Genomic DNA, 25,548 nt, shown 5'->3' on the forward strand with positions numbered 1-25,548 from the left:
TTTCATCAAGAGGCTCTTTAGTTCTTCTTCACTTTCTGCCATAAGGGTGGTGTCATCTGCATATCTGACGTTATTGATATTTCTCCCAGCAGTCTTGATTCCAGCTTATGCTTCATCCAGCCCAGCATTTCTCATGATGTATTCTGCATGTAAGTTAAATAAGCAGGGTGACAATATACAGCCTTGACATACTCCTTTTCCTATTTGGAACCAGTCTGTTGTTCCGTGTCCACTTCTAACTGATGCTTCCTGACCTGCATACAGATTTCTTAAGAGGCAGGTCAGGTGGTCTGGTATTCCCATCTCATTTTCCAGAGTTTGTTGTGGTCCCCACAGTCAAAGGCTTTGGCATAGTTAATAAAGCAGCAGTAGATGTTTTTCTGGAACTCTCTTGCTTTTTCAATGATCCAGTGAATGTTGGCAATTTGATCTCTGGGTCCTCTGCCTTTTCTAAATCCAACTTGGAACATCTGGAAATTCACAGTTCACATACTATTGAAGCTTGGCTTGGAGAATTTTGAGCATCACTTTACTAGCGTGTGAGATGAGTGCAGTTGTATGGTAGTTTGAGCATTCTTTGACATTGCCTTTCTTTGGGATCAGAATGAAAACTGACCTTTTCCAGTCCTGTGGCCACTGCTGAGTTTTCCAAATTTGCTGGTATATTGAGTGAAGCACTTTCACAGCATCATCTTTTAGGATTTGAAATAGCTCTACTGGAATTCCATCACCTTCACTAGCTTTGTTCATAATGATGCTTCCTAAGGCCCACTTGACTTTGCATCCAGGATGTCTGGCTCTAGGTTTGTGATCACACCATCATGATTATCTGGGTCTTGAAGATCATTTATGTTTAGTTCTTCTGTATATTCTTGCCACCTCTTCTTGATATCTTCTTTCTGTTAGCCATACCATTTCTGTCCTTTATTGAGCCCATCTTTGCATGAAATGTTTCCTTGGTATCTCTAATTTTAGAGTTCTCTAGTGTTTCCCATTCTTTTGTTTTCCTCTATTTCTTTGCATTGATCACTGAGGAAGTCTTTCTTATCTCTCCTTGCTATTCTTTGGAACTCTGCATTCAAGTAGGTATACCTTTCCTTTTCTCCTTTGCCTTTTGTTTCTCTTCTGTTCACAGCTATTTGTAAGGCCTCCTCAGACAACCATTTTGCCTTTTTGCATTTCTTTTCTTTGGGGATGGTCTTGATCCCTGCCTCCTGTACAGTGTCATGAAATTCCGTCCATAGTTCTTCAGGCACCCTATCAGATCTAATTCCTTGAATCTATTTGTCACTTCCACTGTATAATCGTAATCTTAAGAATTTAGGACTGTCTTTATAAATAATGTATCTTTAGAAGTTCACATACTCTTTTAATGTGCTGTGTTCCACTAAAATATTTGAATGGTAATTGTTTGATGAGGATGTTATTGGCAGTATTTTCACTCAGTTCAGTTGTTCAGTCATGTCTGACTCTATCAACCCCATGGACCTCCAGCACGCCAGTATTGAGTAGCATGGAGGCTACTCCATACTCAAACTCATTGAGTCAGTAATGCCATCCGTCCGTCTCATCCTCTATCATCCCCTTCTCCTACTTTCAATCTTTCCCAGCTTCTAGGTCTTTTCAGATGAGTCAGTTCTTCACATCAGATGGCCACAGTATTGGAGCTTCAGCTTCAGCATCAGTCCTTCCAATGAATATAGTATTTTCACTGATTAGTCCTAAAATGATGAGGCAGTCTCAAATAGACATTTTTATTGTTTTGTGGGGGGGTTTATATAGCACAGACTTCAGAGTGAAATCAGCTAGATTTGAATCTTACTAGCTCAGCTAGTTACTAACCCGTTAAGCCAAAAATATTAGTTACAGATGAAAGAGGGGGTGGGGGTGGGGTTTGGCCTGGACTCAGAATTAGAAGGAACTGGTAGTCTGTTGCCAAAGGAATAAACTAAAAGTATGCAGAAAAGCAGACCCAACAACTTATTAAAAAGTAATAAACCAAGACTGGCAGTAATTGCTAAGCATTTAGTAAATATATATGTTTTTAACTGTATTATTTACAGGCACCTTAGAAGATGCAGAAACAAAGAATGGCTTAGTTGTGGAGGGTGTACTTTCGGAATTAAATCACTTAAGCCCCATTCAAGGAGTTGAAGCTTCTCTTTGTGCACCTTCAGTCCATGAAGAGTAAGTTTATAGAGAAAATTTCAAATATTGATAAAGTTTAATGAAGCTGTGAAACAGTAGTAAATATTGGTTTTTGTTCCACGCATAGATTAGCTCTTATTTAGATCTTTGTCTCTGTCATTTCCATTTTGGTACTGTATCTGTCATATAAGAAATTCATTTGTACAGTTCAGTGTTATTTAGTAGTTATTATGAAATGATACCAGATGTTTCCTAAACATACAGAGACTTGATAAATTGAGGCAGAACTCTTTGGATCACCAAAGAATGTTATTTTTGTTGAAAAACAAAGGTTTCGCTTACGGCCACACACATTCTTCCATGCTCTCCTGCTTTTGGTGGTCTCAGAGTAATCCGGTATGTATCCTGTTAGCACCAAGGCAGATCATAAGGGAGATGGTTCAGAGGCAGTGTTGATCCTTGCCATTTGGTTGCTACAAGACTCAAGTTAGAAGTTATTGTTTTTCAGTGATAGCTTGAACTATTATGCTCCCAGTTCTTCAGTTTCATTTAGCACTTACACATTCAGCCAGTATACTAGGTGATGTAGGACAATGCTACTTAAAGTGTGTACTAGTAAAGTTGATGCCAGTTACTGAAGACTTTACGGTCTGCAACAAGATAGCAGCTTCTATTAAAATACTTATCAGTCGCCTTTTTGGAAGTTAGCTGAACTAATCATTGAGGTGATTGATTGACCTTCTGGCATAAACTCCTTATCTCATTGCAAGACTGGACACATTGTATATCAGCATTGGAGAAATGAATGCTGTTGTAGAGAATACAATGAAAAGTTGCAGCTTCAATTATCAAGAAGTTGTAACGATATAATTTACTAAGATTAACCCACATAAAACATGACAATTTAAGATACTGTAAATGCTTCACTGTAAGTTCTGAGAGTGATTTCACAGAACACCCATAAAAAAATCAGTATTATAATCGTCACCTCTCATACATTGAACTCAGTCATATTCTTCACTTCTGAGAGTGAAATCGTGGTAACTGCAGTCTTTGCCAGTCCTTCATGGAAAAGGAGGGAGAAAATAGTACGAAAGGATCATCAAGATTGTTTAATTCTATTATACATTTTTTAATGAAAATTAGTATAAATTATAATGGTTGCAGTGGATTACAGCAACAAGAAATCAAAAAGCAGTCACTTGATCAGAAACTTGGCATTCATCAGTGACAATCTAGGCAAATATTCAACATCTTGGCGAGCTGGTTCATTTTTAAATGTAAACTTATTTTGTTGTTGGTTCTTGGTTATCCTTACTGTAAACATTGTGATTGAGATAAGTCTTACAAATATACCTATAAATAAATTTGTACATATTCCAAATGTATACTTTTTCTTAAACTTTTTAATTTATTTGTCCTGTTTAAAAAATCAGCATGCTTTAGTTGGCTTCAGGGGAAGGCCACCTCAGAATGCAAAGGGACCACTGTCAACATCTTCCTAGAACTTTTGTCAAGTAGATTAATAGAGGTCACATTGGTCTCCCATTCTGAGTCATTTATCATACTTTTTCCAGTTGACCTTAAGATATTGAATCTACTGAGTATATAGGGAAAATGTCCATAATATTTGATGAATTTATTTGAAGAACGTGGCCACTGATAATTAAAAATTGACATCCGTGTAATTTATACCGACCAGCATTTTAAAATCATTTTATTTGTAGTTTAAGGTTAGCCATTGTTTTCAACAAAGTAAAATATTAGAAAATAAGAAAAACAAATACAACATTACTTGTTTCTAAATTCACTTGTAAATTGTATAATATTATTCAGAATGAACTTGCATTGTATATTCTCTGAACCTTGGTTTTCATCAGTAGAGGGAAAAGTGAGAGTTGGGGCAGGGTTAAAGCAGGTCAGAGCAGATGGGATCTTCTTAAACACTGAAGTATATGTTTCTGTTCCTGAAGGGAACTCACCGTGAAGTCCACAGAACCTGTTTTAGACGAAGGACTGGTCTCTGTTGAAACCTGTACCTCTGCAGTTAGAGCAGGTAACAATAAATGTATGTATTATTTTGACTTCAGAATCATTTCACTTTAGTGTTTTGTCTAAAGAGTGTTCTATTCTTAGGGCAAAAGAATCTGGATAACAGTCCAGACTGTTACCTGTTATGCCTCTCCAGTTGTTTCCCTAGCTAAAAATAGAATTCTGAGGAAGCGTGTCAGCTATCAGAGCAGTTGGTTGCTTATAAAACACTCTGTAGTTCTAACAGTAGAAGTCTTAGAATGGTTTTTGTGGACATGTTTAAAGAGGAAAAAAGTAAATTACCAGTCCCCACCCAAGACTGTATACCTGTTTTTTTGACCTTCTGCGTTTCAGGTATCTACGCAGGGTTACTTCCATATTTATTCTGTGTTTGTGATAACTTACAGCCAAGATTAGCTTATTGTTATTAGAAAATAATCACAAACGTCTGAATTTGCTCCAGGGAAGATTAACAGATGTATGGAATTCATTTGACTTGTTTTTTCCCCAGTGAATTTTTTTTCTTCCTTCCTTCTTTTTTTTTTTGAGTGTCTCCTCTCAGTTAGACAGTGGCTTTTCAGAGATGAGTTTGTTTTGCTAATTCATTTCTGCAGTGAATATTACTGTTTTTACATCTTCGCACGTTCTGTGGCAGTGTTTCTTTCACATAGATTCCCAAGCATGGCCTTGCTAGGTCAACAGGTGTGCACAGGTTTTAATATTTTATTGTTTATATTTTATCTTTTTGAAAAGCAAATATGTATTGTCTAAACTGAGTGAGTGGATTCTGATGAAGGAGGAGTATTGTATAGATTCCCGTAGGCTTTTCCTCTTCGAAGATGTTAGAAATGTTTTGACACTCTTGACAGTTGTTCAAGGAAACATTAAGTGCAATGCAGCCTTTCCCCTTCTGTTTGCTTCCCTAATTGTGTATATATCTCTTTTTTGTTTAGCTTAAACCATGGAAGATTAACTCTCATTTTTTTTTCAGCCGTGGCCAAAGTCCTTGGTGATAGTGGAAGATCTGGACCTGTTACCTCTGAAAGCCCTATGGTCTCTGAACATAGACTTGACCAGGAAGTAGAGTTGAACTTAAAAGAAGATCATGAAATAGAAGTTGATGTACTAAAAGCAAGTGTTGACTTACCAGAAGACAAGCCTCCAATTTCTGATGATCCTCCTGATACTCAAGAAATTCATGTAAAAAAAATAATTTTTTATTTCTTTTTTAGTCTCTCAGTGTTGGTTTAGTTAGGTTTCAAACCATAGCTCTAATGTAATGTATTCATGTATTTCACTACTATATAGAAATCCCTTTATAAAAATCTGTGTTTGAGAAAGTATATAAAATACATCATCCTTTAAGAAATTGGTTTCATGAAAACCAAAAGACTATGTTAAAGAAGTGACAGTTTTAGTAATTTTCACTCAGTATCCAGTTCAAATGAAAGGTCTTTTAGCCATAAGAAAACAGATATTAGCTACTCTTGAAACATGCGTGACATCAAAACTATCCAGAGCATATATCTGAAAATAGTTGAGTACAGTTAAATAGAATTCTCTTCCATTTCCCCTCCCTTCATACTTGTGGGAAAATGATATTCTGCTGCCTGGGGTTTAACTTCTTATATACTCCAGAAAGGTGGGATTTTTTTGCTATTTAAAATGACTTACATTTCCTAAAAATTCCACCAAATCTATTTTATTATCAACAAGTAAGTTTTGCATGATAAGTGACTTTAAGTTGAAGAAAAATAATCTGTTCTAATTATTTATGATTGTATAGTATTTGGGAAGTTTAACTCATAAAAATGTCTTGGTTATCCATATTCAATTTCATGAGTATTCTCACTGTGAATTAGATGGATAAAGTCCCTTTTCCTTCAGCCAGGAAGCTAATAAAATTTGTGGGCATAGTGTAAATGGGAATCCTCATTTTTGGGTATTTCCAGTCTTTCAGTGAATGTGTGGGGAGTGGGAAAATGTCATTGTTTAGGTGGGTGGTAATGTTCTACCTTCTTGGTCAGGAGATCTCTCTGTTACTTTCTGCCTCCTCCTTTTTCTCCCCTTCCCTTACCAAAAGGTAAATGCAAGGACCATTCCTTCTTCCACCAAACCCTTGCAAGAGAGGTACTGAACTTGAAAGCCTTAGGAATTTCATGGTTTATGCAGCCCCAGCAAAGGGAAGAGGATTGAGTCTAGCCCAAGGGAGCTTATGTAGGTGAACTCTTCTTCAACCTTATGGGGATCATGCTGTTTAGGAAAAGTGTGGTTAGTTAGGTAATTTGGGGATTATCATTAGAACATAGTTTGGGGGTTGTTTCTTTTTCTCCAGTTCATTTTTTTTTCCTTGGGTGAGAATAGAATAAGTCCTTAATTATTGCAACTGTTAGCATCATTATAATTTTTAACATTTTTGTTAAGACTGTCTTTTTTAGCCAGGGAAATGTAGACTTCTACTTTAATTCCATTCAGAATTTTGATCTTTTTCTTTCTAGTTATTTTGACTGAGTGAGAAAGTCTGATTGCTTAAATGGCTATTTTAATAAAGTAAACCCATAAGTATATGCCATATCGATGTAGTTTATGTTTAACAATTCATACACCAAGGGTGAGGTGGTCTTTAAAAAAATTTATGCTTTAGGTTAAAATATATACGCTAACAGTCTCTTATCTTTAATTTATTTTAGGTAATTGAACATGAAAAGCTTGAAGGTCAAGATTCAGGACAAGAGGCTAGGAATCTTTCATTTAATGAGTTGTATCCCTCAGGAACTCTTAAGCTTCAATACAATTTTGATACCATTGAGCAACAGTTTTGTGACTTACCTGATAATAAAGACTCTGCTGAGTGTGACGTTGCTGAGGTAGATGGAGAACATTTTGTGGCACAGAGCAACTTTACCTTGATTTTGGAAGGTGAAGAAGGAGAAGTAGAGACAGATGATTGTGCAGCATCTGATGTGTTAGCTAAAGCAGCTAATGCAGCCGCTGAGGAAAAACATGTATGCAGTGAGGAAAGTGAGAATCACAGACATGTTGCAAATTTGCCATCTGTCATAACTAGTGATCAGGAGTCCCAGAGGGTAGAGACATTACCATATGTGCCTGAACCAATTAAAGTAGCAATTGCAGAAAATTTATTAGATGTAATTAAAGACACAAGAAGTAAAGAAATTACTTCAGATACAGTGGAACAGTCCATTCAAGAAAACATACCTTTAATAAGCCAAAAGGTAATGTGTTCCACCAAGTTGGCCAACTCTACAACTAAGACTGTTCAGGAAACAAGTGCAGTGACTATAAATGTCAGCGAGGTTAATGACATGATTTCCTCCCGAACTCGCAAGAGAGTACGTGTCCAAAACCTGAATGTCAAATCAGCACAACAGGAAGAGCCAGCAGCTGTTGCTACTCCTGAGATGCTGGGGCTTTCAGTTACAAAGAAAACTAGGAAAACAAAAGAAATTGCAGGGGCTTTGGAAAGTGCCTGTTCTGATGACAAGGGAGTATCTCATAACCAGCAAATACCTCAAAATTCTGTTACCCCTAGGAGAGGAAGGAGAAAAAAAGACGATAATAAAGACATATTAGAAAATGCTAATTCTGTGGAACAAGAATTACAAGTTACTCCAGGTAGGGAATTAAGAAGGTTAAAATCATCTCAGCTGTTGGAAGCAGCAACTGAAAAAAGTTCTTTTAGAAAAGAAGTTAAGCTTTTGTCTGCTACAAAAAGGACTCCTAGAAGAACTAAATCTGTAGAAAATCAGGAAAGTGTTGAAGTTATAAATGATCTGAAAGTCAGCGAAGTAGCAGTTCCTAGCAGAAGTACCAGAAAATTGAGAAGTACTAATTTGGAAGCTTCTGAAGGTGTAGGATATAAACAAGAGGGGGAGTCCACTGAACAACAACTGCCTATTCAACGTAATAGAAGGGTTAAAAAGAAAGAAGTTAGTGCGTTGGATGTTATAGAAGATTCCAAACTTGATTCCTCCCAGTTGACTATTCAAGCAGATTTTGGTACGCCTGCTACACCTAGGAAACGTGGTAGACCAAGAAAAATCAATCCATCTGAAGATGTACAATCTAAGGCTTTTACGGAACCAAGAAGTCTCAAGAACAGAGAAGGTCTCGGCATCCAAAGGAGATCCACAAGAAACACTCCAGCTAAAAGTGAAAATACTGATGTCAGAAAACCAGCTTCAGAAGAGTCAGTTTTCATGCCAAATGAGGAACTTGCTGCAGTGATGAGTTCTAAAAAGAAACTTACAAAAAGGGCTGAAAACCAAAGCCAAAAACGTTCATTACGTTCAATACCAGAAAAGTACATAGATGAAGAAACGGCACACACAGAGCCAGATGACCAAGAAGAAAAGTTGCTTGCTACAGTTGCTTTGACTCAGTCTTCCCGTAGCACACGGACTAGATCTAGCAAGGCCATCTTGTTGCCGGACCTTTCGGAACCAAAAAATGAGTCTTTCCTATTTTCTCCTCCTGTGTCAAAGATTCCAAGGAAAGAGAAAGGTACTTTTATTTCTGTTTGAAGAATAATTTCCATCTCATTTAAAGTCTTCAGCTTAAACTTAAATCAGTTCAAGCATGATTAGATTTTGTTAAGGCACTATTGGATCATATCTCCTAAGAATGATTTTTGGTTATAGGGAATTCCTCTCCCTTCTGAAAAAGACTTTTTTGATCTTTTAATAGTAAAATATTAATGTTTTAATTTTAAAGTTTATTTTTAGACTCAAGAATTTTCTGCTTCACTGTAACTTTTTAAATCTTATAATTAACTTTGACATAGGTTTAATTTTTTTTTAGAATAGGATCATTTCTCTTCATTCTGTCTTATAAGTGACTTGCTTTTGGTTTTTCCCCCAGATAGAACCTTCATTTTTGTCTCATATTCCAGATGATTTGAAGTCCACAACTTCAAATTGTTTTGAAGGGAAGCAGCAGTAGAATTATCTTGATTATGATACAGAAATTATTTAAATCCTTATTTCTTGTTGTCCATGAACTGGCAAGGCTACATGCCCAGCCTCCCTCACTGATGATGTGAGCTTTTAATTGTATTGTTTGATAGGTATAGTTCATGTCATCTCAACAGGAGTGAAGCCTCTTTATGTATAGTCACTCAGGCATGTCCTAGGCTTTGCTATCCCGTGGACTCTAGCCCACCAAGCTCCTCTGTACCTGGAATTCTCCAGGCAAGAATACTAGAGTGGGTTGCCACTCCCTCCTTCAGGGGATCTTCCCAACCCAGGGACTGAACCCAGGTCTCCTGTCTGAGCCACCAGGGAAGCCCATGTATAAAGTGGAGATGTACATAAAGTACATAAGCAGATACAGAGTATATTCGTGTTTTTAAGATTTCTTGTTGGGCAGAATTCATTGAGGGAGACAGTTAAGAAAAAAGATCTAAAAAGGTGCTGATAAAGCAGATTAGGGACTTGTAAGTAAAGTGGGTGACTGCTGTACTAAACTCTTGCATGTATTTTTTAATGCATTGGTGAACATCCTGTATAGTTGCCTCCTGACTTGAGGAAGGCCAAAAGATGAGTCATTTAAAAATCCACAAATTAAAATTTTCTGTCTTCAGCATTCTCTGTGCAGAAACCTCTTTAAATATATTGTATTCGTGCAAATTGTTATATTTACATGAGAGCCTAGGAAAGGATGCTTTGCCATAGATTTGATCACTTGTTCTAAAAATGAATCTGTAGTTATTAGGAATTCCTATTTCGCATCCCATCCCGCATTTCTGAGTACATTTTGATTTTTATTTTGGTTTATTCATGCTGTTAGGAAAGTGTGGTTTTGCCTGTCTTTCCATGGAGGAAAACGAAATGACCAAATACGTGAGATTTTAGCTAACTTTACTAAGCTACTATTTTAGATAAAAATTAACATGAAAAAGGGCAGTGAATGGTAGAAGAATGTCATTAACAATTCTTTCATACTTTTCTCATGACTATCATAGCCAAACACCTCAGTAATTCTGATCTTTGTTATCTTTATGTTCTTCATCCATATACATATTAACTGTAACTTTTTTCTGTAATAAAAATAATACATGCCTGCCACAGAAAATTAGAAATTAAAAGTATTTAATTTAGCCATCTAAAGGACCAGTAACCACTGTTTACATCTGCTTGTATATCCTTCTAGCTGAATATATAGTTTGTTTTTTTATAAAACCCAATGTGTAATAGTTTGTGTGCATGTATACATATTACTCCTCCCATCTGCTGCTTATTTCATGAGCATTTTTCAGATTCTGGAAAATATCCTCAAAACCCTGCGTGTTCATGGTTTTGTGTTTTGTGTTTTACAATTGATAATGTGTAAAAGTTTACATGTGTAGCATTTCAACTCACTTATGTGCCACACATTGCTCAGACATTCTCCTGGTAGGTGTTTGAATCGTTTTCAGATTTTCTAGTATGAGTTAAAAAGAAGTTTGGGACCCTCATCTCTCATCTCTGCCGCTTAACCAGCTTCCTGAGTCTTGTTTTCTTGCCTTTATAGTGAAGGTAATAATGCCAGCTCTGTAGGGTTCTTGTGTGTATTCACTAAGATTAGTTTGCTTTCTTACTTTGCACTTAGATCATAGGTTCTACACTCTTACAATTTCTTCTTGTCCCTTGTGCCTACTAACTTTTTTAGGGAGGGATAGGAGGTACGGAGAAGAGTGGATACAGAAATATTATATGATTAGAAAGCTGGAGGCCATCTTCTTTTTAATTGAAACATGTCAAAGAAACACATATCTTAGAATTGCTAGCTAAAAAGAATGTAAAGTTGGACATTTCAATAGATTTTTTGGAATTCCATTACTCAGCAGTAGATATTTGAGAAGGGTTTGCTTATATGCCTGAGTCTATACTAGGGTATACATTTATCAGTTCATTTGATTCTCAGTATAACCAAGTGTGGTATAGGTACTTTATCCTTTTTTTCCGCAGTGAAGAAATTGAAGTTCAGTGAAACTGAGCGCCCGTGACACCCAGTAATGAGTAAATAGTGGTGTCTTGGAGCCTATTCCCACTGGCTGATGAGAGCCAATTGCTAAATACTCAGGAATTTTTTTTGAGTCAACCACGGAACATTTATAGTACTGAAATAGGCAATTGCTGTAAGTCAGAGCTGTGTTTTTTTTGTTGTTGTTGTTTTCCTTCCCAGAAAGCTGTTTACCAGTACATTACTATAGGACTGAATCTATAGGACTTTTGAATTTCCTAGGCCTTAAGTCTGGACATCAGAACTTTACCCCAGGAAGCTTACAGAAGTGGGCAAGAAATTGACATACAAAGAAATGTAATCAACTCTTGTCTGGCTGATAGAAGCATATGGAAGGAATGTGGAGCTAAACATTTTTGTATGTGATAAGACATTTTTGTTCCTTTGGGTGCAGAGGGAAACTCGGTGAGGAATATGAGTTTGTCTTTGAAAAGCCAAAGAAGCTGTTGCTCCAGGTATCCTGGAAGGAGAAAAATAGAATGTATCATTTTTATAGAAAAGAGTATAGGTTTGTCTGTCTGTTTTTTTTACCCACACAAGAGTGAATTACTACCAGTGCCATTTATGCCACTTGTCAGCTGGGAGCAGAGAGGACTTTTGTTTCTGACCTCACTCCTCTTTTTTCTTTTATTAAGAATCACATGCTTTAAGAGCAGAATTTGGCATTTTATAGAACTATTGATTGTCCCAGTAGATGAAATAATATTGAACTCTATAATTTGGAAATTTTCTTTCAGAGATTGGTAAATTACATTCTTTATATTCTTTAAATAATAATATAACATGCAAGCATCTATAAAACACTTCCCATATACTAACATTATTCTAATTTTTAATCTTCACAGTAATGTTAAAGCACTATTATGAATATTATAGAAACTGAGACACAGAGAGGTTTAGGTGACTTGCTTTTGATACCATAGCTTGTAAATCCAGAAGCTAGGATTTAACTTGCAAACTGGTTCAGCTGTACCCTGCCACTTCCATGATTGCATTGCTAATCACCATTAATACGGAGACAAGACTGTGATAAATACTTTTAATTACATATTTTCAACTAATTCGTAAACTGTTCAATCTGTTTTTCTATATTATTACTTTTCTGCTTGCTTTCTTCCTTTTATGCTGTGGACTTTTCTCTTCCTCTTGCCTGGAGCAACTGACTCAGAATGAGCTGAAAGGAAAGAGAGTTTGAGTGTCTACTTTGTAAACAAAACGCTTTTTAAAATAAAAATCTTGCAGCTGGAGAAGTGGGAATTAAGGAACAAAGTAGTTCAGGTTACACCGACAGGTTTTACCACGGAAATATTTGCAGATTAGGTTCCTTACTGTCATAGTCAAGCAAATATCACAGTAAAGCAGATCACGCACATTTTTTTGTTTCCCAGTGCATATAAAAATCATGTTTACACAATACTGCAGTCTTTTAAGTGTATGGTAGTATTAAAAATAATTCATTGGAAAAATAATGCTGATCATCATCTGAGTTTTAAGTGAGTCTAATCTTTTTGCAACAATCAGAGATCACTGATTACCATAGCAAATGCAGTTAATAGTGGAAAAGTTTGAAATATTGCGAGAATTACCACAATGTGCCAGACAGACATGAAGTTAGCAAATGCCGTTGGAAAAATGGCACTGATAGTAAACTTGCCACAAACCTTCATTTCACCTTATTTTAGACCTTCAAATATGCTATACCTCACCTCTTTTGTTGTGCCTTGCTTTATTTCCCCTAATCGCACTTCCACAGGTGTTAACTTTTTTTGCAAGTTGAATTTATATGTGTGTGTGTATATATATATATATATAATGAATATATATATATATATATATATATATATATATATATATGGTGTTTTGTTCTTTGTTTCTACCTTTAGCTAAAAAAATAGAGGCTCCTGCACAGCTGCAAGAATTAGTTTCAGACTTACCTTCTCAATTTGTCTCCTCACCTCCTGCTTTAAGGACCAGGCGGAAAAACCCATTGAATACATCCAAACGTACAGATGGACTGGTAAGAAATGCATGGTTTTATTTGTATGCATGCTCTTTATTTTTTAAGCAGTGCTTCCTAGGTAAACTTCTTTAAAAACAGCAGGTGTTTATACTCTAAGACCAAAATTATCTTCTGGGGATCCTAGCTTTAAGATAGACTGGTATGTTACTCTTGGTATATTATTGGCAGCTGTACTTGAAATTGCCTATTAGGGGAAAGATTTTAAGACTGTAGTGTCCCATAAGAATTATTTGAATGTATTTATTTAAAATGCAGGTCCCAGACCCCCTGGAGTGTCATCCACAGACCACACTTAGAGTGTGTCAGAGTTGACTAGTTTTATGTAACTCTAAATTAAAAATAGTTTATGGATTAAGTATAAGATTGAGACCTTGATATTTACCAATCTTAACTCATGAGCATTTCTTGAATTATCTGCTCTGAGCCATTACTATGCAATGACAAAGACACAAAAATAATTCAGACAGATTCCTTGTTTTTCAGGAGTTCAGTTTAAATGAAGAGGCAAAAATACAAATAATTATTCCATAGCACGATAAGAATCATTTATACTCAGATTAACGCTGCAGACAGAAGGTGAAGGAGACAGGCACTGCTGAAAGAGAGGACAGCAGATGCAGAAGCACAGCGACCTGGCAGTGCATGAGGGTGGGGGTGGGGCTGTTTACAAGCTGGCGAACAACCATGTGCGTGTTTTAAGTAATTTCAGTGAAAAGTGAACTCTAGGGAGGAAAAAATATTTGATGGTGGTCTAATCCTTACGCAGCAACGAGAGCCTTGATTTGGACAGAGGCAGTGGAACACTGCAGTGGACAATGGAAACATTCCAGAATAAGATTGATAAGATTTGGAGATGAATTGAATGTGTGGGGATGCAGGATAATGAGCTGTCCTAGACTGACCAAGGTTTCTACCAAAAATATACACAGAGTCCATTTGATTATTTATTGTGGTTAAATTCAGTTAGCACTGTCTGGCTATAGTCCTTGACTCAGGATAGAACTTTTTCAATTTAAATTTTGAATATTTAATTAGCTAATATTGACCCTTCAAAAATTTTAACCCATAGGAAGATGATGGCCAATCAACTGAAACTGAGGGAAAGCAACAAGTGAAAAGAATCAGGACTGCAAAAACAAAACAAGCAAGCAGGTAAGACTTTTTCCAGGCTGTAATTTTTATTTTCAGTTTTGTTTCTTAAAATTATATTGATGAAGACTCAAAAGAGAAATGAAGCTCATCAGAGAAAGGTCTTTCTTTGGGGCGTTTATATGCGCTAGCTCTGTGTAATTGTTAGATTTCACTGGAGAAGGTGACTTTCTTACATAGCATGAAAGTCAGTCAGTCAGTTCAGTTGCTCAATCGTGTCTGACCATTTGCAACCCCATGGACTGCAGCACGCCAGGCCTCCCTGTCCATCATCAACTCTCGGAGTTTACCCAATCTCATGTCCATTGAGTCGGTGATGCCATCCAGCCATCTCATCCTCTGTTGTCCCCTTCTCCCGCCTTCAATCTTTCCCAACATCAGGGTCTTTTCAAAAGAATCAGTTCTTCGCATCAGGTGGCCAAAGTATTGGAGCTTCAGTTTCAGCATCAGTCCTTCCAATGAATCTTCAGGACTGATTTCCTTTAGGATGAACTGGTTGGATCTCCTTGCAGTCCAAGGGACTCTGAAGAGTCTTCTCCAACAGCACAGTTCAAAAGCATCAATTCTTTAGTGCTCAACTTTCTTTATAGTCCAACTCTCACATCCATACAAGACTACTGGAAAAACCATAGCTTTGACTAGACAGACCTTTGTCAGTAAACTAATGTCTCTGCTTTTTAATATGCTTTTTAATATAGCATGAAAAGCCCTTCTTTAAAAAGGATGAGCGAAGGGCTTCCCTGGTGACTCAGACGGTAAAAAATCTGCCTGTAATGCAGGAGACCTGGGTACGATTCCTGGGTTGGGAAGAATCCCTGGAGGAGGGCATGCAGCCCACTCCAGGATTCTTGGCTGGAGAATCCCATGGACAGAGGAGCCTGGGGGGCTACAGTCCATGGGGCCACAAAGAGTCGGACACGGCTGCGTGACTAAGCACAGTAGGGTGGAGGTAGTTGAACTCAACAAAGCTTTGTTTTTTTACAATGAATTTGGGGAGGGGAGTGCAGTGTTTCACCTTTAGTGAAGAGGGATAAAACTATCAGTAAAAGTCATTGAAAACATAAAAGTCCTGTGATTATGTCACTATTAGCAATTAAAACTTCATCCATGGCAAAATTATTCCCATTTCAGATATATTTTGCTTAGATATGGTTGAATTTCGTAAAAGTACAAAGTAATTCATTTTATCTTACTTTAAAAACTGATTTAATGAGAACTTTTGACTATAATTAATACACTACATATAAATTGTCTTTGTGTATATGTAGAAAACTACTTCATATTATGAAATACATACATAGTTTCTAATTGCTGGTATTTGAGAATTCCCATTTCTCATATATTTTATGAGCCTCTTGGGCTCTCCTATGGACTAACTACTGATATTTGGCCCTTCCTTGTAAAGCAGTAGTATTTATTAATACATATGAAATATTTAAATGAAAATTCAAACGGTAATTGTTTTGAGGATCCCAAACATAAAGGATAATTTCTATCATGTGAATTTTTAACTCTGCTTCAAATTAGTTTATTTAACTAAAGTTTTATTTTACTTCTCCTTTATAAAATGAAAGCACTAGAAAAAGGTGGTATCTAAGATTTCTTCATATATTGGGAAGTGGACTATATTTTATACTATAACATGTTTATTCTTACTTGAGTTATATCTTGATTTCAGAAACACAGAAAGAGAAAGTTGGTCACCTCCTCCAGTAGAAATTAAACTGATTTCTCCCTTGGCAAGCCCAGTTGATGGAGTCAAGATCAAACCAAGAAAGACTGCTGAAGTAACAGGAAAAACTGTTGGAAGAAGCAGGAAGAAGTTGTCTTCTTTTCCAAAGCAAGTTCTACGCAGAAAAATGCTGTAATTTTTTCAAGTTTTTTAATGTACACCTATTTGTAAAGTCATCAGAATTGTGTGGATTATTAAAATCATTAATTTGGAAGAAAATAATTTATATAAATTATTGTAAATTTTTGTAAACAATGTCTTCAATAAGTAAAGTAACTCCATATGGAGTGTGATTCTTTTAGTCCAGGCAGTTTTTTCTATTTTATATTAAGACTTCATACATTTATATAATATGTAAATATGGCTTATTGGAATGTTAAATAAAGTATACTTTACAGTAGTCTGTGTCTGTTAGATTTTTGAGAGGGGATTTCTGTTTTAATAGTGATTTTATATGCTAGTAGATATTGGTTCCATTTTCTTTGTCTATAGTTAAAAGTATTAGACCAGTTTGAAGATGACTGAACTGTTTTTTTTTTTTAAGTTGCTATTTTATAATTTATGCACTTTGCTTCTGTGATTTTAAAACTTCTAATATTAAATTGAGGGAGGCTGTTACTATGTTGAAATTGAATTATGGGCATGTAATTTTGCCACTTTTTTGTAGTTTAACATATTTTGTGTATTCTACCTCAAATTAGTAATTTTCCAAGTAATGCATTGATTAAATATAATGTTGGCATTTTTTGTTCAGCAAGCTTAAAGGCTATTACCTTTAAAGTCTCTTAATTATTCAGAGACTAATTATCCAGGTTAGACTGACCGGTTCACTGCTCACTAGCAACTTCTTAAAGGGGTTTGAGTAGTAAGAAAGGAAATGTTTAAAAAGAAGGCTGTTTCGTGGCTATTCAGTGCACTTTGTATGTGCCTAATATTAATAGAATGAAAAGTTTGAACAAATTTTATAAACATTCTTGCTGTGAAGGAGCTTGCTACTGAATCAAAGAAATCCCTTAAAACATTCAGGTTTTAAAATGACAAAATCTCATAGGACCTCAGGCACAGAGTATTGAGGATGGGTAAAGAGTGTGAGTAGATGTGGAAAAAGGAAAAGAAAAACCACTCTGTTTTCTGCAATGTGACTGTGTGCAATTAAGTGGTGATACTTGATGTGGGCTATAAAATTCATCAATAAATAAGTATTGTAAAATTATAACAGGTAATTGATAGTGTGTAATGAATGGACCATTAATAATTGATTGTCTAGAAACAGACTGCTTTTGTTGGCTAAGCTTTCAGTGTTTCAGTGTGAAGCATAAGCGGTGTACCTTCTACATTATTTTTCTACCAAATAACAATACGAATAATGGGAAAATGATGAAAACGCCTATGCCAAGTATTGACAGTGTGAAAGTAGCAGTGCGAGTGCGGCCTTTTAGTCAGGTTAGTGATAAATGTTACATTGCCTTGTTGAAAGTTTGACCATGACTTTCATTTTATTAATTTTTTAAATAATAATTATCAGACTTGTATTGAAGCTGCTTGTCCTTTACCGAATATTAAATTTATTTAAATGAACTTGTTAAATGAGTAATTTAAAGATCTAAATTAAACATAATTCAGAAACCAATTTCATTCCTTTGCACAAGTAGCACAATAAAGAAAAAATTGACAAGAAAAATGTTTTGTCAATAATTTTTTAAACCAATGCAGTTTGGTGAATATAGACATGTGCTATGTATTTTTAATAATGTACTTCTCCCCCCCCCAAAAAAAAACAACAGATCATAAGCAAACAAATTTGCAGTTCTGAATGAACTCTATGTATTTTATATGCTTTTATGTATAATTGTATTTGTATAACTTTTTACAAAAATACCAGTCATTAAACTGTTGCTAAAACATTTTAGGATAAAATATGAGTTATACTTATTCTGGGACCTTTAGCAATTGCCTGTCTTTGATTATCAATGGAGTAGTTGAATTTCAAGATAATTGTGAACAGTTGATCCATTCAGCGGACTTTTGCTTATTTGTTGTGGATCAAACATGAACTAGAAACTGAGGATACATAGGAAGGTCCTTGTTCTCTAGCAGCATATAGTCTTATGTATGCTATTGATTTATAGCAATATGTACCATGGTAATGTGAATCATCTTGGCCCCCAGAGAAAGATTGGGTACAGTTCATTCTGCCTGCACAGAACTTGAAGACTTCCTAGAGCTAGAAGAATTTGAGATGGCCATAAAGGAGATAAGTAAGATCTTGATAAGAGTATGCTGAAACAACATGCAAAGCCTTATTTGATAATAATTCTGAATGGGATACAGGGTAGTGATGACCTCATATTACATCTACTTTCCCACTTGTATAGTTTGCTGCTTTTACTCTCGTCCATTAATACAAAATATTGCTTTGCACATATTCAGTTGATATCAATTCTGTCCTATCCCTTAACATTCCTCTATATTGTGGAAAATACTTTAGGAATCAGGCAGACGTGATTATAACTAGACTTTATAACTTTATAACTAGACATGAGTGTGGTTATGTCTCACTTAAGTGTAGCCACTAGTTAAGGTTTCTAAAGTGGCCTAGTTTCTCAGGGAACAGATTCAAAACATGTCAGAGTTAACTTGTGATCAGTAAATTAAATTACCACATTGAAGGACAGTTAATTATGAAATAGAAATGGGCAGTAAAACAATTATATAATTAGGTCCTCTTTGATTCATATCTACCACCGAAGTTGATTATCTTAGGCTGGAATAGTAGGAGGAAAGAAAATGAATTCAGAAAATGGTTTGGGGGTAGTTACGGATCACATCTGGACAACTGTTAAACTGCCTTGGTGACCTAGACCCTGCCTCATTTTCTAACTTCATATCCAGTCTTGCTTTCACCGTGGGATCAGAGATCCAACTTGATGAGACTTCCTTTGTTGTAAGACAATGGCTGTGAGGAGCCTTGGAGGCCTGGGGGCATGCTGGGTTGCGGTGCATGGGTTCTTCATTTCTGTGCTTTCTGTTGAAATGTGGGCTTTCTCTAGTTGCAACAAGTTGGCGCTACTCTAGGTGCGGCGTGTGGACTTCTCGTTGCAGTGGCTTCTTGTTGCGGAGCATGGCCCTGGAACTGTGGGCTTCAGAAGTTGGGACTTGCAGGCTTTAGAGCACTGCCTCAGTAGTTTTAGCACACCAGCTTAGTTGCTGGCAGAATGTGAGGTCTTCCAGGATGGGTCAAGGATGAAACCCATGTCCCCCGGTGTGGATTCTTAGGCACTAGACTACCAAGGAAGTCCCGACTGTCAGGAGCCTTTGAAGTCAGATGAACTTGAGTTCAAAACCTGACTTTATCCCTTACCTCCTGTGTGGCTTTGAGCATGGTTTTAAGCTCTGAGCCTTGATTTCCTAAAGTCTAAAATAGAGATGTTGGTACCTCACAGGATTGCCGTTAGAAACACTAGTTGAAGTAATCTGTAAATTACTAAGCATGATGTTTGACAAATAAGTACCTTCAGTATTAGCTGCTCTAGTTATTTTCACCATTGTGTTAGTCACTCAGTATCTGACTCCTTGCAACCCCATAGACTATAGACTCCTCTGTCCATGGGATTCTCCAGGTAAGAATACAGGAGTGGATTACTATTCCCTTCTCCAGGGTATCTTTCCAACCCAGGGATTGAGCCTGGGTCTCCCACATCGCAGGCAGTTTCTTTATCATCTCAGCCACCTTTTAAATAGTTTTATTGAGATAATTTACACAGGACACATTTAGCTCACTTACGGTGTATAATTCAGTGACTTTTAATGTATTCACAGATGCAACCATCACCATGATCAGATTTATAACATTTTGAATCACCTCATTGCCCTAGTCCTAAACAACCATTAAACTAATCTCTGTTTCTGCATATTTCCCTGTTGTGTACAATTCATATCAATAGAATTATATAGTCTTTTGTGGCTAGCTTCTTTCAGCATAATGTTTTCAAGGTTTATGTCATATCATATGATAAGACATGATATTTTTATGTTGTGTCATCTATGTTGTACCAAATGTTCATTTCTTTATGGCTGGATAATATTCCATTGTATGGATATACCACATTGTGTTCATCCATTCCTCTGAATGTGGGTGGTTTCCACCTGTTCGCTGTTAGCTTTTATGAATCATGCTGCTATAAATATTTGTTTACAGATTTTTGTGTGGACACAAGTTTTCATTTCTTTTGGTTATGTACCTAGGCATGGAATTGCTGAGTCATCTAGTAACTCTGTGTTATCTTTCAAGAAATTGTCAAAACTTTTCCAAGCAGCCGCACCTACTTGGAAAATTTTATATTCCTACTAGCAGTGTATGAGGGTTCCAGTTTCTCCAATCCAGGCCAACACTTATCTTACTTCATTATAGCCATTCTAGTTGGTGTGAAGTGGTATATCATGGTTTTTTGATTTGCATTTTCCTGATAACTAATGATGCCATGAATTTTTTCATGTACTATTGCCCATTAGTGTATCTTCCTTGGGGAAATGTCCATTCTGACCCTTTGTTCATTTTTAAATTGGACTGTTTATCTTTTTATATTGAGCTGTTCTTTACATTTTCTAGTTACAATTTCTTATTAGATATACAACTTGCAAATTTTCTCCCATTCAAAGGGTTATCTTTTCATCCTTTGAAGCACAAACATTTTTAATTTTGATGAAGTCCATTTTAAAAAATTGTGCTTTTGGTGTTTTATCTGTCTTTGTCCACTCCAATGTCATGAAGATTTATATTTTCTATTTTAGTTTTAGCTCTTACATTTAGGTCTTTGGTCCATTTTGAGTTGCTTTTTATATATCATATAAAGTAATGTGAAGTAATGATCCAGGTTCATTCTTCTGTGTGTGACCATTGAGTTTTCCCAGTGCCATTCCTTGTAAAGGCCATTCTTCATTTTGGCAGCCTTGAAAATCAGTTGATCATAGACATTTGGATTTGTATCTGGACTCTTCACTTTATTACATTAATCTGTATGTCTGTCATTATGCCAGTGCCACACTCTCTTGATAACTGTTCGTTGTACTAAATTGTGAGATTGGTCTTAATCCTACTTTTTTCTTTTTTAAGATTGAAGATTTTGGCTATTCTGGATGCCTGTCAGGTCCATATGAATTTTACAATCAGCTTGTTAATTTCTACAAAGAAAGTGGGCTTTTGATAGAGTTGGATTGAATGTACATCCATTTGGGGATTTTTCTCCTAATAATAGGCTTCCCTGGTGGCTCAGATGGTAAAGAATCTGCCTGCAATAATGCCAATTCCTTCGATCTATGAAATGGGATGTTTTTCTAAATTTTAGATCTTTAGTTTCTTCCAACGATGTTTTGACGTATTCAGGGTATGTTTGGTACTTCTTTTGTTAAACTTACTCTTAAGTATTTTATTCTTTGTGGTAGTAATAGAAATGAAATTTTCTTAATTTCATTTTCAGGTTGTTTAAAGTGTATAAAAACAGTCTTATTGTATATTGATTTTACATCCTGCAACCTTACTGAACTCAATTACTAGTTGTAATAGTTTCTAGTGGATTCCTCAGGATTTTCTAAGATCATATCATCTGCAAATAGCCATCATTTTACTTCTTCCTTTTCTATCTGGATACTTTTGTTTCCTTTTCTTGCTTAATTTCCCTGGCTAGACCCTCCCATGCAATGTTGAATAGAAACATCAAGAGTAGAAATCCTTGTCTTCTTCCTGTTCTTAGAGAGTAATAGTCAGCCTTGACTTCAGTATGATAGTAGTCATGAGTTTTTCATAGATGCCCCTTTTGAGATTGAGGAAGTCCCATTCTGTTACTGATGTGTTTTGAGTGTGTTTATCATGAAAGAGTGTTGAATTTTGTCATATGCATTTTCTACATGTTGAGATGGTATGTGATTTTTTAATTCTATTGATACATATTACATTGATCATTATTTTAAAGTGTACCCAAGATTTGTTTTAATCAGATATAATGTGACAGATTCAGCAATCACTGCCTTATAATTTTCAAGAGAAAGGAGCATTTCATGTAGCCATACAGGGAAGTATCAAAGGGAGAAAAGGATGCCTGGCCCACACCCTTATTGTGGTTTTTACAGGAAGGAATGGGCAAGGCACAGTAGGCAAGTTTGAGCAGTTTTAGGATTGGATAGTTAGTATAGTTTCCATGAGATCTAGACTTCAGTTGGTCAGGTGCAGCCTAGTTGTTAGGTTCCTTGTTCTGGGGTAATGTGAGTTGGGAGAAACACTGACTTGGGGTGTGAATTAGATAAAGGAGGTGCTTGGGATGTGACCTTCAGATTGGTTGATATGCACGAAAGGTTAAGTTGTTCACTATCTCTATGAATTCATGGATGTCAAAGGTCATAAAATTGAAACAGTAGAAACGTTTTCAGATGTTAAACCCAATCTTGCCTCCCTAGGATAAATCTCATTTGGTTATGGTGTATAATTCTGTTTATATGTTGCAGGATTCACAGTAGTAATGATTTGTTGAGGATTCTTGCAGTATCTTACAAGAGATACTGGTTTGTAGCTTTATTTTCTTGAGATATCTTTGTCTCTATTTAGTATCAGGGTAATAATTCTGGCTTCATAAAAATAAGTTAGGGAGTATTCCCTCCGCTATGTCTTGGAAGAGTTTAATGTTTGATAGAATCAAGCAGCCTAGCCATTTCTTGATGAGTAGTTTTGTTTTTACTACAATCTCTTCATTTGTTATGGGTCTATTCAAATTGTCTATTTCTTGAGTTTTTCATACTTGGTGTCTAGGAATTTGTCGATTTCATCTAAATTATCTAATGTAATCAGTTTATATTATTCCTTTATAATCTTTCCTTTATTTCTTTAATCTGGTTTCCTTCAGTGCTGTGAATATATTTATAGTTTTTACTTTTCTGGTAACTCCTGCATCAGATCATTCAGTTTCTGTTTCCAGAAACAGAGTTGCCAGTTTGTTGCCAGTTCTGTTGCTTCCCTTCCAGTGTATGGATCTTACTTGCCTATTTCTTTGCAGTCACAGTTTTTTATTGGACAGACTGGACATTTTAGATAATATATTGTAGCAAATCTGAGTACTGGTCTTCCCACCCCTCTATAGCTTGTTATTGTTATTTGCTTGTTTGTTTTGCTGAAAGATTTGCCTTCTGCTGAAGAACGTTCAGGTTCAGAGGATTCACTGGCAAAATAACCACTTTGTCTTTAAGTAGGCAAGAATTAAGGAAGTTTCTTATAGTAAGTTACAGTATGAGGACAAGCAGTATAGCAAGAGATAAATATATATACATCACCAAATTGGGGAAATACATCCAGATTCAAGCCACAGCCCCAGTTGGAAGATCCACAAGCAGTATAGCAGGAAATACATATCCATATACATCACCAAATTGGGGGAACATCTACATCCAGAGTTAAGGAACACTGGGAAGTCCCTGGAACAGCAATCTGGAGTCCCCAGTTTGAAGGTCTCAGGCAGTGCATCCATTCCATGGGTGAGACTTGAGAGTGCCATCCAAAGGAGTCCTGCTTTTATCACTAAGCTGCAGGCTGGCTGATAGTCATCAGCTTACATGCAAATATGCATTTTTGGCTATTGTGTTAAATGTTCATATTTCTAGTCATAAGTCTCAGAATGTTCTATGATCCCTGGGAACTGGCCAGATTCCCAAGGCCCAGGAAGTTTTGTGACTCATTCCTGTTCATGTTATTTATTCCCTTGATTGTTGGTTCTCAAGGCCTACTTGCAGCGTTCCTGCCAGTCAGCAGTTTGGCATGTAATTCCTTTCAGGGTCTCTGATCAGTCAAAGGCCTATTGCTGTTTCTGAAGCCTGGACAAGACTATTTGTATGAACTTCCCCAACATTTGTTTAGTGATTGGCTGGATTATTTTAGTGAAGTCTCGTCTCCTACCTGGTCACTGTGGGATGGTAGCAGTTTTTGTAGGGCCCCCTTTCTCTCTTGACCACACCAAACTGTGAAGTCCACTGATTGCTCTGTTTTCAACAATGTCCAGGGGCATAAATTGCTCTACGAGCTATTTCAATCAAATTCTGGTTCCTTTTTTTTTTTTTTTTTCCCTTTTAAAGGATTAGTTTCTGAGATGAGTGATTGATATTTTTTCTGAGTCCAGGTGGGTTCCTCCCCAGCAAACCAGACAAAAAAAAAAAAAAAAGTGAAAGTCACTCAGTTGTGTCTGACTTTGCGACCCCATGTAGCTTGCCAGGCTCCGCTGTCCATGGAATTTCCCAAGGCAAGAATGCTGGAGTGGGTTGCCATTTCCTTCTCCAGGGGATCTTTCTACCCAGGGACTGAACCCGGGTCTCCTGCATTGCAAGCTGATTCTCTACTCTCTGAGCCACCAGGGAAGCCAAACCAGAGAAACCTGTACTTTAACCTGTTATCTTGAATCTCTGAATTGCCACCTTCATCACAGCCACCTCTGTTCTTAAGAGTGCTCTTCGTGTGGAACTTCTCTAAGGGGGCAAAGGAAGTCAGTTCCTTTGGGAAGAGGTTAAGTGCCCAGGCAAGATCTCTAAACCAGGGCTCTGGATTTGTGGGTGGGGACACAAGGAAGCTACTCTGTATGATGGCCCTGCTCCAGAAGCCCAGTGTTCGGTCAGTGTGGAACAACTACCTGCAGTCTTCTCAGCTTGTCTCTCCTGGCAGAGAACCACCACCTCGGGAGCCAGGGCAGGTGTGATCAGCACCCCAGTATTCTCAGCACGCTGCAACCAAGGTAGAGTCTCTGTTCCATGTGTGGAAAGTGGGTAAAAGAAGGAGCTCCCACCTCTCATCCATACTTTCTCACATGAAGCCTCAGTCACGGGTAGAAGGCGGCAGGGTGAGAAATGCCGACACTCTCCTCTCAGGAAGAAATCCCTCCTCCTGGGACCCAAGGAGAAGGAGCCCTCTGCTGTCAGCTCCAGCGGTCTGGAGTTGTCTCTCCTTGGCTGACCTGACAGTGGAGAGAGAAGGAATAGTCTTGCTTAAACACCATGGACTCTCCTTTCTTACCAAATTTTGATAGATTTCTGGAATAGATCTTTCTTCATTGGCTGTTGCTCTTAGAACCATTTCCTTTTTTTTCTTTTGTCATTTTCATTTTTTTTATTAATACTTTTCACCAGTTTTGTTGGAGAGTGGGACAGTGGAGCGTCTTACGTTGTCATGTTGGGAATGGATCTCTGATTCTCATAGCTGTAGTTTATGCTATTAGCATAGTTGAGGGTTAGATATGCTACTCTCAGAAAGTTAATATGACTAGAGACAAGCCTTTCAAAAATTCTGAGGACCCATAACAGCAACTGTTGTCATAACAGCTGCTAAGAATAATTAGAGAACAAAATGAATGAACGGTAAGTTATTGGCTTAATTTCTTACTAGATGTAAAGACCTGCAAAAAAATTGGATGACAGGAAA

At 36.7% G+C, this 25,548-nt stretch overlaps 2 protein-coding genes across 5 annotated transcripts in view; both read left to right on the plus strand.

Moving 5' to 3' along the window:
• AHCTF1 (AT-hook containing transcription factor 1) overlaps positions 1 to 18,007 on the plus strand; it is an 84,089-nt gene extending 66,082 nt beyond the window's left edge. For 3 of the 4 annotated variants that reach the window (XM_065935575.1, XM_065935576.1, XM_065935577.1), the window contains exons 30-36: positions 2,064 to 2,187; positions 4,122 to 4,216; positions 5,171 to 5,379; positions 6,870 to 8,703; positions 13,086 to 13,219; positions 14,292 to 14,374; positions 16,050 to 18,007. In XM_065935575.1, coding sequence (XP_065791647.1) covers positions 2,064 to 2,187; positions 4,122 to 4,216; positions 5,171 to 5,379; positions 6,870 to 8,703; positions 13,086 to 13,219; positions 14,292 to 14,374; positions 16,050 to 16,239 — 2,669 coding nt within the window. In that variant the 3' untranslated portion in view covers positions 16,240 to 18,007. The remainder of the gene's footprint in view (positions 1 to 2,063; positions 2,188 to 4,121; positions 4,217 to 5,170; positions 5,380 to 6,869; positions 8,704 to 13,085; positions 13,220 to 14,291; positions 14,375 to 16,049) is intronic. The other variant, XM_065935578.1, reaches the window with a different exon arrangement.
• The window catches only part of LOC136168297 (kinesin-like protein KIF28P), a 74,924-nt gene continuing 66,715 nt past the window's right edge, over positions 17,340 to 25,548 (plus strand). Inside the window, 1 exon segment of the mRNA XM_065935579.1 lies at positions 17,340 to 17,546. Within this exon segment, the coding sequence (XP_065791651.1) occupies positions 17,340 to 17,546 (207 nt within the window).

Source organism: Muntiacus reevesi, chromosome 5, assembly GCF_963930625.1.
Source record: "Muntiacus reevesi chromosome 5, mMunRee1.1, whole genome shotgun sequence".
In the NCBI taxonomy this organism is placed as follows: Eukaryota; Metazoa; Chordata; class Mammalia; order Artiodactyla; family Cervidae; genus Muntiacus; species Muntiacus reevesi.